General features: G+C 57.3%; 1 protein-coding gene across 5 annotated transcripts in view; it reads left to right on the plus strand.

The window, feature by feature from the left end:
• Nucleotides 1-16,978, plus strand: part of CNTNAP1 (contactin associated protein 1) — a 31,674-nt gene that overhangs the window by 3,201 nt on the left and 11,495 nt on the right. For 2 of the 5 annotated variants that reach the window (XM_050934549.1, XM_050934551.1), the window contains exons 2-8: nt 1,214-1,315; nt 1,673-1,866; nt 2,456-2,603; nt 4,688-4,891; nt 5,272-5,456; nt 5,945-6,088; nt 16,272-16,533. In XM_050934549.1, coding sequence (XP_050790506.1) covers nt 1,214-1,315; nt 1,673-1,866; nt 2,456-2,603; nt 4,688-4,891; nt 5,272-5,456; nt 5,945-6,088; nt 16,272-16,533 — 1,239 coding nt within the window. The other 3 variants (XM_050934550.1, XM_050934552.1, XM_050934553.1) reach the window with 3 other exon arrangements.

The following is a 16,978-nucleotide window of genomic DNA, read 5'->3' on the forward strand; positions in this document are numbered from 1 at the left end:
TCCCATCTTGAGCTGCTGGGGTGGGGACACGGCAACCGTGAGCCGGTCCCTTCTCGAGCTGCCAGGGATGCAGTGACCGTGAGCTGGTCCCGTCTCGAGCTGCCGGGGACGCGGCGACTGTGAGCTGGTCCCGTCTCGAGCTGCCGGGGTGGGGACGCGGCGACCGTGAGCCGGTCCCTTCTCGAGCTGCCAGGGATGCAGTGACCGTGAGCCGGTCCCGTCTCGAGCTGCCGAGGTGGGGACGCAGTGACCGTGAGCCAGTCCCATCTTGAGCTGCCGGGGTGGGGACGTGGCGACCGGGAGCCGGTCCCATCTTGAGCTGCCGGGGATGCAGTGACCGTGAGCCGGTCCCGTCTCGAGCTGCCTGGGTGGGGATGTGGCCACTGTGAGCTGGTCCCATCTCGAGCTGCCAGGGACGCGGCGACTGTGAGCTGGTCCCGTCTCGAGCTGCCGGGGTGGGGACGCGGCGACCGTGAGCCGGTCCCTTCTCGAGCTGCCAGGGATGCAGTGACCGTGAGCCGGTCCCGTCTCGAGCTGCCGGGGTGGGGATGTGGCCACTGTGAGCTGGTCCCGTCTCGAGCTGCCGGGGACGTGGCGACCGTGAGCCGGTCCCATCTCAAGCTGCCGGGGTGGGGACGCGGCGACCGTGAGCCGGTCCCGTCTCGAGCTGCTGGGTTGGGGATGCGGTGACCGTGAGCCGGTCCCTTCCCGAGCTGCCAGGGATGCAGTGACCGTGAGCCGGTCCTGTCTCGAGCTGCCGGGGTGGGGATGTGGCCACTGTGAGCCGGTCCCGTCTCGAGCTGCCGGGGTGGGGACGCGGCGACTGTGAGCCGGTCCCTTGAGCTGCCAGGGATGCAGTGACTGTGAGCCGGTCCCGTCTCGAGCTGCCGGGGTGGGGATGTGGCCACTGTGAGCTGGTCCCGTCTCGAGCTGTCCTGTGGCCAGTGTCAAAGGAGTTAATGGGCCCCATTGGGTCCCTTGTGCCCAACGGTCCAGGCAGCCCTGCCCCCGGTGGCAGACTCCGAGACCAAGGGTTGGCGGGGACTGAGGGAGGGGAGAGGGGACCATGCCTTGCTGCTGTCCAGCCAGGGGGACAATCCCAGCGGCTGCAGGGCTCTGGCAGCTCATTTGTCAGCTGGGGAGAAGCAGAAGGGCCAGGCTGGAGCTGGGCCAGGCCGGGCGAAGTGGCTTTAACGCAGCCTCTTCCCTGCAGAGCACTGTTACGACGAGCTGGTTGCTCCCCTTTACTCCTCTTCCATCGGTGCGTCCTCTCGTTACAACATCTTCTACTCGTCCAGCTTTGCCCGGCTGCACAGTGAGTCCTGCCTGCCTGGGCCCGGGGAGAGCGGGGCCCAGGAGCCTGCCCCAGCCACTGGGCAGTTGCTGGAGACCCACAAAGCCTGGGTGCACATGGTGCTGGTGAAGGAGGGAGGGTCCCCAAATGCCCCAGAGCAGCGCCTGGGCAGAGTGGGGAGGTTAGTAGGGTTCCTATGGGATCCCCCTGTCAGTGATGCCCCGGGGTCCCCGTGGGGTGGTGCGAGGCCCTGGGGCAGCTTGGAGGGCATTTACCCTGCTACCTTTGGGTGGCTCTGGCCCCATTTCTGAGCTGAGCAGGGAGTGGAAAGGCCAGAGCTGCGGGTGGCTCCAGGTCTAACCATGCCCCCTGGCACAGGCAGCAGTGGCTGGTCTCCAGACCCCAGTGACAAGCAGCCCTGGCTCCAGATCGACCTGATGCAGAAGCACAAGATCAATGCGGTGGCCACACAGGGGACATACAACACGTATGACTGGGTGACGCATTACATCGTGCTGTACGGGGACCACCCCAGCAGCTGGAAACCCTTCTTCCAGCTGGGGAGTAACTGGGTAAGGAGCCACTGCTGCTACATCCGGGGGGCTCCCACGAGCGCTAGCGCCTTGCCTGGCTCCTGAGCACCCCCGTCTACTCACGGCTCTGAGGGTCTGGGACAAAAGTCTATGACATCGTGCCAGTCGAAAGGAGGGAGCGGCAGCTGCCGACTTTCCTGCCCCACAACACAAGAATAAGAAAACAGTCGCTGACAGAGGGACATTCAAAACTGATCTAAGGGGAAACTCTCCCACCAATGGGGGGTTGACCTGTGGAACTCCACACCACAGGACGGTGGCGAGGCCAAGAACTCAATAAGTCTCCAAGGGGGGCTGGCCAGTTCTATGGCTAGCAAGAGCATCCAGAGTGACCGCAGTCTGTGGTAACGAACATGGGAGGGAGCGTCACTCCCTCCAGCCCCGCCACTGTGGGGTTCTGACACCTTCCTCTGAGGGGCTGGGGCTGGACCCTGTCAGAGAGAGGCTGGCCCAGGGGAGCGTGGTCCCCCCGGGTGGGAAGGGGCTGGTGGGGTGCACAGTCACCCCAGGAGAGGGGGAGCTGGGCGCGCTGTGGGGGCTGTGTTGACAGGGGCTGTTTCTCCACCAGACATTCTTTGGGAACGTGAACGAGAGCGGGGTGGTGCGCCATGACCTGCACTACCCCATCCTGGCTCGCTACATCCGCATCATCCCCAGGGCCTGGAACCCGCGAGGCAAGATCGGCCTGCGCCTGGGCCTCTATGGCTGCCCCTACTGTGAGTGAGCCCCAGGCCGCCCGGGGGAGCCGCTGGCCCTAGTGGGGAGGAGGCAGGCCTGACGCTGCAGTGAGAGGGCTTGAGGGGCTCCGAACAAGGGGCCTGGCTTGGCTGGACGCTGTGTGGCACAGAGCCCCGGGGCCCAGGCACCATTCAGCCCATCGGGTGATTTGGAGCCCATGCAGCTCCCCACGAATTCAGCTCTGATTCCCCTCAAGTCCTGCTCCAGCACCCCACTGCCCCCAGCCCTCCCCACTCAGCCTGGAGACCAGTTCCCCTTCCTCCCGTTGGTGCCCCCAGCGCTCCTGTCCCAGCTCTCCCCGTCCCCTCCCTGCTCCACCCCAACCCCTCCTCTCCTGCCCCACTTAGGACAGTTTCATATTTTTTAAATTTTGAAATAAAGCTGGTGACCAAAACAGCCCTGGGAAGCTGTAGACAGGGGCCATCCCAGGGCACCCCTTGTGCCCCAGGGTGGGCCTGCAGGTTTCTGACCTCAGTCTCCCTCCGAGTCCCCAAAATAATTCACAGTCACCACTGTCTTTTAAATAATCTTCCCCCTCTCTTGGCATCTAATCTACTCCGCTCTATCAGCTCCCCTTTCGCTTCAGGGCTTCCCAGCCCTTCTGGGGAGCTGAGTGCCCCTAGTCCTGGCCCGTGGGCCTGGAGATTCTCCCTCAGCCTGGGGATGCACAGCCCTTCTCCCTGGGGCTGGTCCAGGTCGAGCTCTCCTCTCCGCAGCTCTCTCCTTGACTGGGCTGAAGTTACCTGACCACCTTGACCCTGCCCAGGGGGGTCTAATCACCCCCAAACCGGCCCGGGGAGCCTTGCCCCACCCCCTTTCCAATGCTCCTGGACCCCCAAAGGAACAATGGCCTGGGTTTTTCCTATACATCCCCCCCAGACACCAACTGGCCCATCTTCCTCTCCCCTGTGTCTGCTTTCGGTTAGTCCAGACACCTGGAACAGGGTAACTGGCCCCTCACATGATCTTAACGAGCCACCACCTTGTTATAGAACCCAGAAAACTCCTTGCTTGCTGGCAGTTCTGATTCTTTGGGCCAGGAGTCCCGGCTTACAGCCCAGGAGCTAGCCCTTCCATCGGCCATGGCTTCTGCAGTACGGATCACATACTGTTTAAATCAACCCCCTGTTCATCCCAATCGCTGAGGCGAACGCACAGCCTGAGCCCACAGCCTCTGCTCCGATTTAGGCCTGTGGATTGGTATAGCCACGGGAAAGCACCTTAGCAGCGTTAAATGTTTTACACTTGGGAGCTACAGTTTAGAATCCCCAGATGTTACTCCAGCTCTGATGTAAAGGAAAATCCTATGGATAGGAGGAAATCAAATGGTTGAAATAATTACTATGGCATGAGACTCAGGACCCTACACTCCTTCCTGCATAGAGCATCAGACCAACAGAGACCAGCTAGTCTGACGCCGCCTGGATAACCTGGCCAGCGACTCATGAAACTGCAGCACAAACCTGAAACAATTAGAAAACCAAACGCCTTGTAGATGTTTGCAAACATCAAACATCCCCTAGACAACTGGGAAGTCTCGTCTTACCTGGGTCATACGTTCTAGTCAACGAGAGACAGTCCGAGTCCAGGCTGTGGGTTGTGACTAGCAGGTTGCTCAGCAGTTAGCACGGCCCCTGGAACACCCGGGAGCTGAGGTCAGGTCAGCCCCTGCGATCCGAGGGAATGTTAAACTGGCTAGTTCCCGAGTCCTTGGGCTGGAGTTACGTTTGCCAGCTGCCTGGATTTCCAGTGGGCTGCGTTTGTCTGGACTCTGTTCCAGTCTCGAGCTTATTTCGATTCTTAAGCCTCTCAGCTGCTCCCACGACAGACTGAGGCTGGATTCTGCTAGGTGGGAATGCAGAGCCAGGGCTGTGAACTGCGGCTGGCACAGCATCCCGGCCCCCCACGGCCAGCCTTGCCCCTATGGCTTGTGGCCCAAGTAGCCTGTTCTCTGCAGGGTCAAGCCTGGGCTCTGGCTCTCAGCAGGGAGGGTAGCGGCCAGGCAGAGGGGTGTGGGCAGGTTTGGCCAGTGCCCCAGGTGACGTTGGGTTTTGTCCCCCAGGGTCTGATGTGCTGTACTTCGATGGGGACGATGCCATCTCCTACCGCTTCCGCGGGAAAACTGTCCGCACTTCCCAGGATGTCTTCGCCTTCAGCTTCAAGACGATGGAGCGGGAGGGGCTGCTGATGCACGGTGAGGGCTCCCAGGGGGACTACATCACCGTGGAGCTGAAACAGGCCCAGCTGGTGCTGCACATCAGCTTAGGTGAGTCTGGGCCTGTCTGGGGCGCTGCGGGGCTGCTCAGTGCTAGGGAGGGGTACTGGGGATGGGGGGCTTGGACAGGGGATGGGGGTTAGAAGGGGCTGCACAGTAGGGGGGAGATTGACAGGGGCTTCTCTGCACTCGGGGGGGCATTGTTGGGGGTTCGGCAGTGGGATGGGGGCAGCAGGGGCTGGCCTGTACTGGGGGGAGGATTGGGACCATGATGGGTGGGCAGTGGGATGGGGGTTGGCTGGGGCCAATCCATACCTCGTAGGGGGGTTGTTGGCAGTGGGTGGCAGGAGGGGGGTTGGGATGACCCCTGAGCGGCACTGGGGAGGCTTGGGGCCCCTCCCTGTCAGTAGGGTGACTGGCTGCCCCCACAGGTAGCAGCCCGCTGTACTCCAGTCAGGGACACACGACGGTGACAGTGGGAAGCCTCCTTGATGACCAGCACTGGCACTCTCTGCGCATTGACCGCCATGGTCACCACGTCAACCTGAGCCTGGACGGGGAGGTCAAACGCTTCCGTTGCAATGGGGACTTCCAGCAGCTGGACCTGGACACTGAGGTAGAGCCTGTCCCGTCCCAGTGGGGCCGGTTGGGATCAGGGTCAGGACAGGGGGCCTGTTCCTTGGGGCGGCCTGGCTGGACACTGTGCTGGAGGCGAATGCTCAGTGCAGCTCTGCCCGGGCTCCCAGCCCTCTCCCAGGAGCAGCTGCTGAGGGGACAGAGGCAGCCCATCATGTTGCTGTGCTGAGAACCGTGGGCAGCGGGGCCCCGTGGGCTCAGGCTGCACCCGTGTGATGTCATCAGGAGCTAAGCCAGAGGCAGGTCACAACCAGGCCCCTCCCTGCCCCCTGTGGGGCTCTGCTCTGTGCTGAGCTACTGGGCGATACCCCCCGTCCCTGGGAGCCCAGAGGGACACAGTCCAGACCCACTGGTGCTGAGCTCCCCACCATTCATCTCCCTGCCGGGCAGGGGGCATGTCCCATCCGCACTGGGCGATCAGTGCCCCTGACCACTGGGGCTCAGCCCAATCCTGCTGACTCCCCACAGCTGTTCTTCGGCGGTGTGATCAGTCAAAAGAATCAGAGCCTGGTCTATCGACAGAACTTCCGGGGATGCATGGAGAACATCTTCTTCAACAGGGTCAACATCGCTGACCTGGCCCGCAGGAGAGCGTCCAACATCCGCTTCGAGGTGTGGGGCGCGGGCAGCCTGGGAAGGGTGGGGAACCCCAGGGAAAGGGAGTGGGGGTCTCTGGGCAGCAGGGGAAGTGCCCATGGGCTCCCTTGGCCTTGGCAGATGCTGTCCCAGGCACGCTGTGAGGCAGGCAGCTCTGGCTGTCAGGATGAAGCTCAGTGACCCAAGCCCGGCCATGGGGCTAGGATTGCAGCTGGCTACGGGCCAGGAACCGGCTGCTCCAGCGCTCACTCATCCAGCCCTAGATCGATAGTGCCAGGTCGTCCTGGGCCTGGGGCCATCGGCTGCTGTCACCAGGCAATGGGTGCGAGCTCAGTGTGGGGGCCTCAGCTGTGGCAGCCTCATGGGTTTGGCTCTGGTGACTTCAGGCTGGAGTTCTGCAGAGCTCTCTGTGCCTGGTTTGTATCTAGAGCTTGTAGGAACACATGACACCAGAGGCAAATAACACAGACAGTCACAGGAGCAGGGTCAACTCTCTCTTATCGGTGTGATGAAAGTTACTAACATAGTGGTGAGTGTCACACAACTAGATCTATCCAGGCACCGGGGGTAGCTACAGACACACTCACATCCTCCTAGACAGTGTTAGGGGCTGATGGGTCTCATGGATTGATCCTCAGGTCCCTGCTGGATCCTCCGATAAGAAGCTCCTTTTTCCCCGCTCTGGGCACATCCTTTTTGTAATGTGGTTCTGCCTATACCCACATTCTGCGCATGTACATGAAAGTGTCACCGCTCTTTTTCCTTAGCGGTCTGGTGTCCCTTCGACACTTAAGGCCCTCCGATTGCTATAGGTCGTGTAGGCTCTTTATTTCATTAGCACTGACGCACAACCTGTATCCTGTGGTTGAGACACAGCAGAGACAGATGTGCCTCTATACCATTTTTGTGATTTAAAGTTAACCTTCCAGCTAAATTTTTGCAGTATTACCCCTTGGAATCTCTGTGCCCATAATCTTAGGGCATCGGGTTATTCTTCGCTCACTTACTTCTGTCAGTGTTTCTTAGCTCCAAGGCCTAAAATAGCTAAGCTAAACTCTTGCAAGCCTCAGCCTAAAGGTCCTCCATTTCAGCCTTTCTTACTTAGCTACCTAATACAGGATTATTCCTTCTAAATACTGATCAGTCTTATACTTCTATCGTGGTACAACTTACCTCTCTAACATACAATGATTATCTAGAGCATGACATGGTGTTAATCAGAACATCACACAGTGAATGAATAATAAACTACAATCGTTGGCTACATCTCCCCTCCCCCTTGACAGGGTGAGTGTTATCTCACCGCCAAGTGATAATAAGACAATAAAAGCCCCGTCACGTACATATTACACGACACTATGGAGCAATGATTAATACACAGCAAACGGCACTGGTCTAATGTTCAAAATCTCATATGTAACTTACCTCTAGACCTAAGGTTTCTGTGTAATGTAACTCTAGACCTGTGCCATCATTCTGTACATATTAGGGGTTAGTTCTTCCTCAGGTGGTAGCTCTCTTACTCCTCTGCACTGTGGTACGTAATTATAATCATAGGGAGCTTCTGGACCTTGACGTGGGCTTGTGTTCCACATGTCTTCATACGCATCCACATCCTCATCTGCTTCTCTCCCATGAGCCCTGGCTGCTGTGACAGTAGCCGCCAACAAGAGAAAGGAAACAGGCTGACTTACACAAAGCAGGGGTTTAACCCTTTCACATGGTTCCAAGTCTTCCTCCCACGTAACATAGTAAGGAAACTATGGCCAGTAATCCATCCCTTCCAGCCAATTCCCATTCCTCCAAGTGTACTGTCTTGGGAGCTGCCACTAGCTAACATTTCAGATACTGCTTGATTTGCCTTATTCATTTCAATTAAATGGGACTCTTTTCTTTAGAAGAGTCGTGTGAGTGGTAAGGTCAGTGGTGGTGTCTATGCACGAAACTCTGGAGCACTTTGTCTAACAAGATCCCGATAATCAGGGTTACTAAGGACAATGGTTTCATTTTCAGAAGTGGGTATCAGAGACACCGTTGCGTGCCCAATCATTGCAGGTACTTGTGGTTTAAAACAAAAATTTGGAGTTTTGATCACACATCTGCATTGGCAGTGACAGAATTCTTGGCAATTGGTTACTACACAATACTGTCCTCCAGGATAGGCTATTCGCTCCATAGGAGCTCTCCATTTGGTTAGTTGTAGGGTGACCAGATGTCCAGATTTTATAGGGACAGTCCCGATTTTTGGGTCTTTTTCTTATATAGGCTCCTGTTAATCCCCCCACCCCGACACACACACTCCATCCCAATTTTTCACATTTCCTGTTTGGTCACCCGAGTTAGGTGTATCCTGGACATGCTATCTGTGTTGCATTCGCTGCCAGTAAATCCCATTGGTACATTTCCAGCTGACCACATAGAGGAGTTATTACCTCAAATTACCATAATTGATATGCTTTTTGACTCTCTCAAGATCACCCTTAATCCAAATGAACATTCCTGTACCAAATAACCCCGTAGTGCTATTCAGAATTCCCAAAGGACCAATTCCTCATTTTCTTCTAGGAGCATACAGGTTAGTTCGTATGTCCAGACCCAAGTGAGCAATATTCTGCACTCATGGTTGATAAGCAGTTATCCTGTCCACAAGGAGTACGGAAAAGAAAGATGCAACTTTAGTATCTCTACATTAGCTGAATTTACTCATTGCCAATTGGATACATTTAACACAACAAGCAGAGGTGCCAACTTTCCACTTCCCCTGGGGGAGCTCAACCCCCGCTCTGCCCTCACTCCACCCCTTCCCCCAAGGCCCCACCCCCAGCTTGTGCCATCTTTTCCCCTTTGCCCAGGAAGCTGGACAAAGGAACCAGCCGGCTGGAGGGAGTTAGTTCAGTTTCGGTTTAGGGCTGGGTGGTTGGAATTCAGGGTATCCCAAGCTGGGATCCAAGCACCCGGAACCCCCAGAAGGACTCAATTGAGGGGTCCTGGTTGTGCCTCCAAGCTCTGCTGTAATCTGTGTTCCTGTTGTCCAATAAACCTTCTGTTTTACTGGCTGGCTAAGAGTCACTGTGGGTCCCAGGAAGAGGGGTGCAGGGCCGGACTCCCCCACACTCCGTGACAACGGGTGGCAGCGGCGGGAGATACTGCACCCCGTGGACGGCGCTTCCTGCAGTAAGTGACTGGGGAGCAGTAAAACGAAGGGGTGGTTAACCCCTGGGAGTGTGTGCCCAGTGAGAAGGACTTTGCAGTAACAGGGTCCCCCGTGGGATTGCAGCGAGCGGTCCCAGGGGCGGAGGAGTCTGCAGCTCGACCCTGGCAGAGAGGTGGTGACCTCAAGAAGGGCTGGTGCTCTAGGGGTCCCCCTGGAAACCGTGGGGAGCGGCAAGCACCCGACCTGTGAGTGCCCAGCAGGAAGATGTATGCCAAGCTGTGCAAGTGTGACCTGCTGGAGCTGTGCAAGCAGAGGGGGCTGCGCAGAGGGAGGCTCACCAGAGACCAGCTGATTGCCCAGCTGGAGCAGGGAGATCGCTTGAATGAACGGAGCCCTGTCTCTGAGGGAAGCAGCCTGGCAGATGCAGAGCAGGCACCAGTGTCTGTCCCCGCTGGGAGTGGTCAGCCAGCGGTTGAGGGCTTCCTGAGACCCCCGTTCCTATGCCTAGGGGAAGGACGGGGAGGAGCCCAGCGAACGCCAAGGGCACCGTGACCCCCCTGGCCAGCAGGGGATCGTTCCGGCGACGCTCGGCATCCGTGGAGTGGAAGCGGCTGGAATGGGAGAGAGAGCTAAAACTGAGAGAACTGGAGGATCGTGAGAGACAGAGAGAACATGAGGAGAGACAAAGACAGCGAGAACTGGAGGAGAAAGAGAGACAGAGAGAACATGACCGGGAGGAGAAAGAGAGACAGCGTCAGCATGAGCTGGAACTGGCGAGGCTGAGGGGCAGAGGGCCCCCGGCTGCGGCCAGTGATGGGGGCCCAGGACTGCGCGGAGCTTTGATAAGTGCATCCTGGCCCAGCGTAAGGAGGGGGAGGACGTGGATGACTTCCTGGATGCCTTTGAGATGGCCTGCAAGCTGCACCAGGTAGATCCTGAGGACAGGCTCCGGGTTCTCACCCCCTTACTGGACCCCAAGGCCGTGGCATTGTACCGCCAGCTGGGAGAGGAGGAGAAAGGGAACTACGAACTATTCAAGCAGGCCCTGCTGCGCGAGTTTGGGCTGACTCCTGAGATGTACCGGGAGAGGTTCTGGAGTCAGGATAAAACCCCTGAGGTCTCATATCTGCAGCTAGCCGTCCGCATGGAGGGATACGCCAGCAAGTGGGCAGATGGGGCCCAGACGAAGGGGGACCTGGTTAAACTGCTGGTACTGGAGCAACTGTATGAGCGGTGCCCATCCGACCTGAGGCTGTGGTTGAGGGACCAAAAGCCAGAGAACCCGCGACATGCAGGGCGGCTGGCTGATGAGTTTGTGAAGAGCCAGTCGGGGGGTGGCAGGGAGGAGTCTCAAAGGAACAGGCCCGCCGCGACGCAGAGAGAGAGTCATCCTGGGACCGCCCAAAGGGGGAATCGAGAGAACCCCTTCCAAGGGGAACGCCCAGCATCAGAGACAACCGACCAGTTCGAGGGGACCAACGGAACATGAGCTGCTATCAGTGTGGCCAGAGGGGCCACATACAGTCCCAGTGCCCCAGACTCAAGGACAGACTGAGCAGACCAACCCCACACCGGATTAACTTGGCAGAGACCCAGCTGGACGAGGGGCAGCGTGCGCAGGAAAGGGGGGCTGGCCGCGTACCGCCTGCGAAGGAGAGAGGAGGTCCCCAGGTCAGCTTCTCTTGGGGGCTGGATGCTTCAGGCTCTGAGTTTTTGGTTTACAGGGTGGGCGTGGGGCTGCCTCTCCGGAGAGAGTGCCTTGTTTCCCTGGAGGTAGATGGGAGGAAGGTCACTGGGTACTGGGAGACGGGCGCAGAAGTGATGCTGAGCTGGTGGCCTCAGATCGGATGGTGCCCGACACCTACCTGACCCTGATGGGTGTGGGCGGGACCTCATTCAAGGTGCCCGTGGCAAGGGTACACCTGAAGTGGGGGGCCAAGGAGGGCCCCAAGGATGTGGGGATACACTCACATTTGCCCACGCAGGTGTTAATATGGGGGGGGACCTGGAGGTCTGGCCAAGCAACGCCTGGGGTGCCCTGGTCGTGACCTGTAGTCAGAGTCGGCAAAGGGCACTGAGCCCCGACAACGGGGAAGGTACTTTGCCCGAGGCACAGGACCCTAACCTGGGGGAACGCCTAGGGACACAGCTCAGAGAGGCTGCGGCCTCAGACCCAGCCAGCGAGAGAGAGCAGGTCTCCATCCCTGTCCCAGCTGCTGAGTTCCAGGCCGAGCTGCAGAAAGATCCCTCCTTGCGGAGGCCAAGGGACCTGGCCGACCTCAGTGCGGTACAGACCATGAGGAGAGGTTGCAAGGAGAGGTTCCTGTGGGAGAAGGGGTTCCTGTACCGAGAATGGGCTCCACCAGGGGATGTAGAGTCATGGGGGATCAGAGACAGCTGGTGGTTCCCCAGAAGTTTCGTCACAAGCTGCTGTACCTGGCCCATGACATCCCTCTCACAGGGCACCAGGGAATCCGGCGCGCCAGGCAGAGGCTGCTACAGAACTTTTACTGGCCTGGGGTCTTTACCCAGGTCCGACAGTACTGCCAATCCTGTGACCCGTGCCAGAGGGTGAGGAAGGCCCGGGACAAGGGGAAAGTGGCTTTGAGGCCTTTACCCATCATAGAAGAACCTTTCCAGAAGGTGGCCATGGACATAGTGGGACCTCTCAGCAAGGCGACCCAGTCAGGGAAGAAATACATCCTGGTGGTGGTGGATTTCGCCACTCGCTACCCCGAGGCGGTGGCCTTGTCCTCTATCGAAGCAGACACAGTGGCAGATGCACTGCTGACAATTTTCAGCCGGGTGGGGTTCCCCAAGGAGGTCTTAATGGACCAGGGGTCCAACTTCATGTCGGCCCTGCTCCGGTCCTTATGGCAAAAATGTGGGATCCAGCACAACTGGGCCTCAGCGTATCACCCCCAGTCCAACGAGCTGGTGGAAAGTTTCAACGGGACGCTGAAGATGATGCTAAAAACATTTATGAACCAGCACCCACAGGATTGGGACAAGTACTTACCTCACCTGCTGTTCACGTACAGGGAGGTACCCCAGGAATCTACCAGGTTTTCACCTTTCGAACCGTTGTATGGAAGGCGGGTAAGGGGGCCCCTAGACCTGATGAGGGACGAATGGGAGGGGAAGGCCGCTCCCGAGGGAGAGTCAGTGGTGGAGTATGTCCTGATCTTCCGGGAAAGACTGGCCGAGCTCATGGGCCTGGCCAGGGAGAATCTGGCCCGAGCCCAGAGGAGGCAGGTCTGGTATGACCGCACGGCACGGGCCCGTGCCTTCGCCAACGGAGGTCAGGTGATGGTTCTCATCCCCGTGAGGAAAAACAAACTCCAGGCTGCCTGGGAAGGGTCCTTCAAGGTTGAAAAGCAACTAAATGAGGTAAACTATGTGGTGGAGCTGTCTAACCGGGCACATCACCGCCGGGTGTACCATGTGAATATGATGAAGCCATACTATGACCGGGCGAATGTGGTGTTGGCCATGTGTGGACATTGAGAGGAGCAGGGAGATGACCCCTTAGTGGATCTATTCCCTGGGACAAAAGCTGGTTCCCCCTGGAGGCGATTCCCCTCTCTGATCAGCTGACCCCGGGCCAGCACGCTGAGATCAGGGGGGTGCTGCATCTATACCGACAGCTGTTTTCCAACCAGCCCGGACGCACTAATTTGACTGTCCACCAGGTGGAGACCAGGTCACATCCTCCTATAAGATGCTCCCCTTTTCGGGTCACCGGGAAAACTGCCCAGGACCTAGAAAGAGAGGTCAGGGACATGCTGGCTTTGGGGGTGATCCAACCGTCTTCCAGCCCTTGGGCCTCGCCAGTGGTGCTGGTCCCCAAAAGGGATGGGTCGATCCGGTTCTGTGTGGACTATCGAAAGCTCAATGCCATCACCGTATCTGATGCCTGTCTCATGCCCAGGCCTGACGAGCTCCTAGACAAGCTGGGAGGCGCTTGGTACCTCACCACTATGGATCTTACAAAGGGCTACTGGCAAGTGCTGCTGGACGCAGATGCCAGGCTGAAATTGGCCTTTATCACCCCTCTGGGGCTCTACGAGTTTCTGACCCTGCCCTTCGGCCTCAAGGGAGCACCGGCCACCTTCCAGCGCCTGGTGGATCAGCTACTGAGGGGGATGGAGAGTTTTGCCGTGGCGTATATTGACGACATCTGTGTCTTTAGCCAGACCTGGGAGGACCAGGTGTCCCAGGTTAAACAAGTGCTGGACCGACTCCGAGAGGCTGGGTTAACAATAAAGGCTGAGAAGTGCAAGGTGGGGATGGCTGAAGTATCTTACCTGGGCCATCGGGTGGGGAGCGGCTGCCTGAAGCCGGAACCAGCCAAGGTGGAGGTGATCAGAGACTGGCCTGCTCCCCAAACCAAAAAACAGGTCCAGGCCTTTATTGGGATGGCAGGGTACTACTGAAGGTTCGTGCCCCACTTTAGCGCCATAGCCGCCCCCCTCACTGAGCTGTGCAAGAAGGGGAAGCCAGACAAGGTGGTGTGGACCGAGCAGTGCCAGCAGGCTCTCCGGGCGCTGAAGGAGGCTCTGGTTAGTGGCCCAGTTCTGGCAAACCCAGACTTTGACAAGCCCTTTGTGGTGTTTACCGACGCCTCAGACACGGGACTGGGAGCGATGTTAAAGCAGGAGGATGAAAAGGGGGACACACATCCCATCGTGTACCTGAGCAAGAAGTTGCTACCTCAGGAGCAGAACTACGCGGCCATCGAGAAGGAATGCCTGGCCATGGTGTGGGCCCTTAAGAAACTGGAGCCATATCTCTTTGGGTGACACTTCACCGTGTACACCGACCACTCTCCCCTGACCTGGCTGCACCAGATGAAAGGAGCCAATGACAAGCCCCTGAGGTGGAGCCTGCTCCTGCAGGACTATGACATGGATGTGGTTCATGTGAAGGGAAGTGCCAACCTGATAGCGGACGCGTTGTCCCGGAGAGGGGGCCCTGAACTTCCCCAGGTCACTGGGCAGAGTGACCCCGCTCAGTTCAGTCTCGAAGGGGGGAGAGATGTGATGGAGTAGGTGCTGTCTGTGTGGGGGATGGGAGAGCCAGGGATGTCTTTAGGTGAGGGACAGGATTTAAGCCTGTAACCTGAGCCAAGTGGGGGGGAGGAGTGTCAGCACCTTTGCCCGGGAAGCTGTAAAAAGGAACCAGCGGGCTGGAGGGAGTTAGTTCAGTTTCGGTTTAGGGCTGGGTGGTTGGAATTCAGGGTATCCCAAGCTGGGATCCAAGCACCCGGAACCCCCAGAAAGACTCGATTGAGGGGTCCTGGTTGTGCCTCCAAGCTCTGCTGTAACTTGCATTACTGTTGTCCAATAAACCTTCTGTTTTACTGGCTGGCTGAGAGTCACTGAGAGTCCCAGGAAGAGGGGTGACAGACATAAGAACATAAGATTGGCCAGGCTGGGTCAGACCAAAGGTCCATCTGGCCCAGTGTCCTGTCTTCCGGCAGCAGTCAATGCCTGGTACCCCAGAGGGAATGAACAGAACAGGGAACCACCAACTGATCCATCCCCTGTTGCGCATTCCCAGCCTCTGGCAAACAGTTTGAAAGGCAGCATTCAAGCAGAAGTACAGGATTAGTGTAGTTACACCCCACATGTTTTTTTCTTTTCCTGTGACTGGGCTGACTCTCACCGGCTCTTGGGTTACACGCTTTTGTAGTCAATGGCTCTGCTTCCTCTGCCTGTGGAGAAATCTCTCTTTTCCGGTACAATTTCAACTGATTTGCATGATAGAACTGATCTAATTTTCTGCTCCCATGTGAGATTCTAATTTTGTATACGGCGGCACTGAGTCTATCCACATTTGGCCCAGCCTATCGGCTACATAAATTGTGTTTAGATGCAGCATATGATTGGAGCATAACTTGGGTCTCCAGTTTCCCAAGCATTCTCTCTTTGGCTTTTATCAAAATAGGCTTTTGCCTTCTGTCTGGATTTCCTCAGTTTGATAGCTACCTGCAAGTGAATCGGATTCCAGTGTTTTTGTAATGCTTGCAGAAAGGTTTCGACTTGAACTCCCTCTAGCTGTGAACCACTGGCATGCCACAAAAGATGCTCTGGCATTCACCCAGTCATCACCTCAAAGGGTTTATGGTCTGTGGAGGCAGCAGGAGTTGCCATGAGTTACATTAAAATGAGTGGAATTAGAGTGTCCCAATTGTGTCCATTGGCATCTACCAGTTTCCACGGCATGAGTGTGATGGTGCGATTTGTTCGCTCTGCCATTCCTGGCGATTGAGGCCCATATGGAAGGTGCCATTTTTGTTGCACTCCCAACAACTGTAAACGTTTTTGGAACACTTGCCCAATAAAACGTATTCCTCTATCTGACTGTACCCTCGCAGGGAGTCGCCAGCGAGAGGAGACTTGTTCCACTAAGATCTTTGCTGTAGCTCAGGCAGTGTTTGCTTTCAAAGGAAATGCTGCCCCCATTTGGAGACTGGAGCAGAAGGCATTGGTTTCTTCTCTGAGTCTTCTGGAAGGGTCCCACAAAAGCAATTTGCAAAGCTTGCCATGGACCCTCTTAAGGGAGCATTTCTTTTTGTGGGGCTAGGATTGTTCTGTGCAGAGACCAAACCATTTTCACAGTATTGTTGCACATTTGCCTTTGTGCGTGGCCATCAATCCACTGAGGTGAGGCGCCGCATGGTTCTGTCTACCCCTGGAAGTCCTCCTGAGAGTGTGTCATGCACCAGATAGATCATTTCCCTGCAAGCTGGGATGGGACTACCCCACTGGGAAACGCTCTCCAAGGTACATCAGTACACTCTCTTCTATGTACAACTCTGATTTGTACTTTTGATATGGGGAACCTTGCGATAATATTGTCCGGGTTCCTTGTTTGTCCCCTGATTTTGATCCCAGAGAGCCCCAGGGCAGGGCCCACGTGAATGGGCCTGAGATGTAAGTGCCCCACTCCTGCCCTGGGCAGCAAGAGGGGAAGCAGCAGGGCCAGGGAGCTGGATGGGGCTGGGTGCTCGCTCACCAGCTCTTGTGTGGTTATTCCCAGGGCCACGTCAGCCACTACTGCCAGGACCAGCCCTACATGCCCATCACCTTCGCTGGCATCAACAACTACCTGCAGGTGCCAGGCATCCCACGCCGAAACCGCTTGTCTGTCAGCTTCAAGTTCCGCTCCTGGGACACGGTGGGGCTGCTGCTCTACACCAGCTTCGCCGAGCACCTGGGCTCCCTGGAGATGGTGCTGAGCAATGGCCAGGTCAACGTCTCCATTGCCCAGCCTGGCCGCAAGAAACTGGAGTTCGCTGCAGGTTCATAGCTTCCTGGGCTGCTCTGACCCCGACCCCAACCCCGACCTGGTTCATAGCTTCCCGGGCTGCTCTGACCTGCTGCCCTGACCCTGACCCTGACCCCGACTCCCCCCCCAATGGTTCATAGCTTCCCGGGCTGCTCTGACCTGCTGCCCAGCGCAGCCCATGGGATCCCTGCCCCTTAGCTCCCAGAGCAGAGCGTCATGAAGAACAGCCAGGCTGGGACTGGAAATGGCCAGTGCTAGAGAACCTTGGTCCAATGTTAATTACTCGCACGTTAACAGCGCACACCTCTGAGTTTGTCTAGCCTCCACTTCCAGCCATGGCCCCGTGTTGGACCGTCGTCTGCTAGACTGAAGAGCCTGTTCCCAGCTATCAGTTCCCCATCTTGGCACTTACAGGCTGGGATCCCCTTCCCCTTCTCTTTGTTACGTGAGCAAGGAGA

This window comes from Gopherus flavomarginatus, chromosome 25 (assembly GCF_025201925.1).
Source record: "Gopherus flavomarginatus isolate rGopFla2 chromosome 25, rGopFla2.mat.asm, whole genome shotgun sequence".
Taxonomy (NCBI): Eukaryota; Metazoa; Chordata; order Testudines; family Testudinidae; genus Gopherus; species Gopherus flavomarginatus.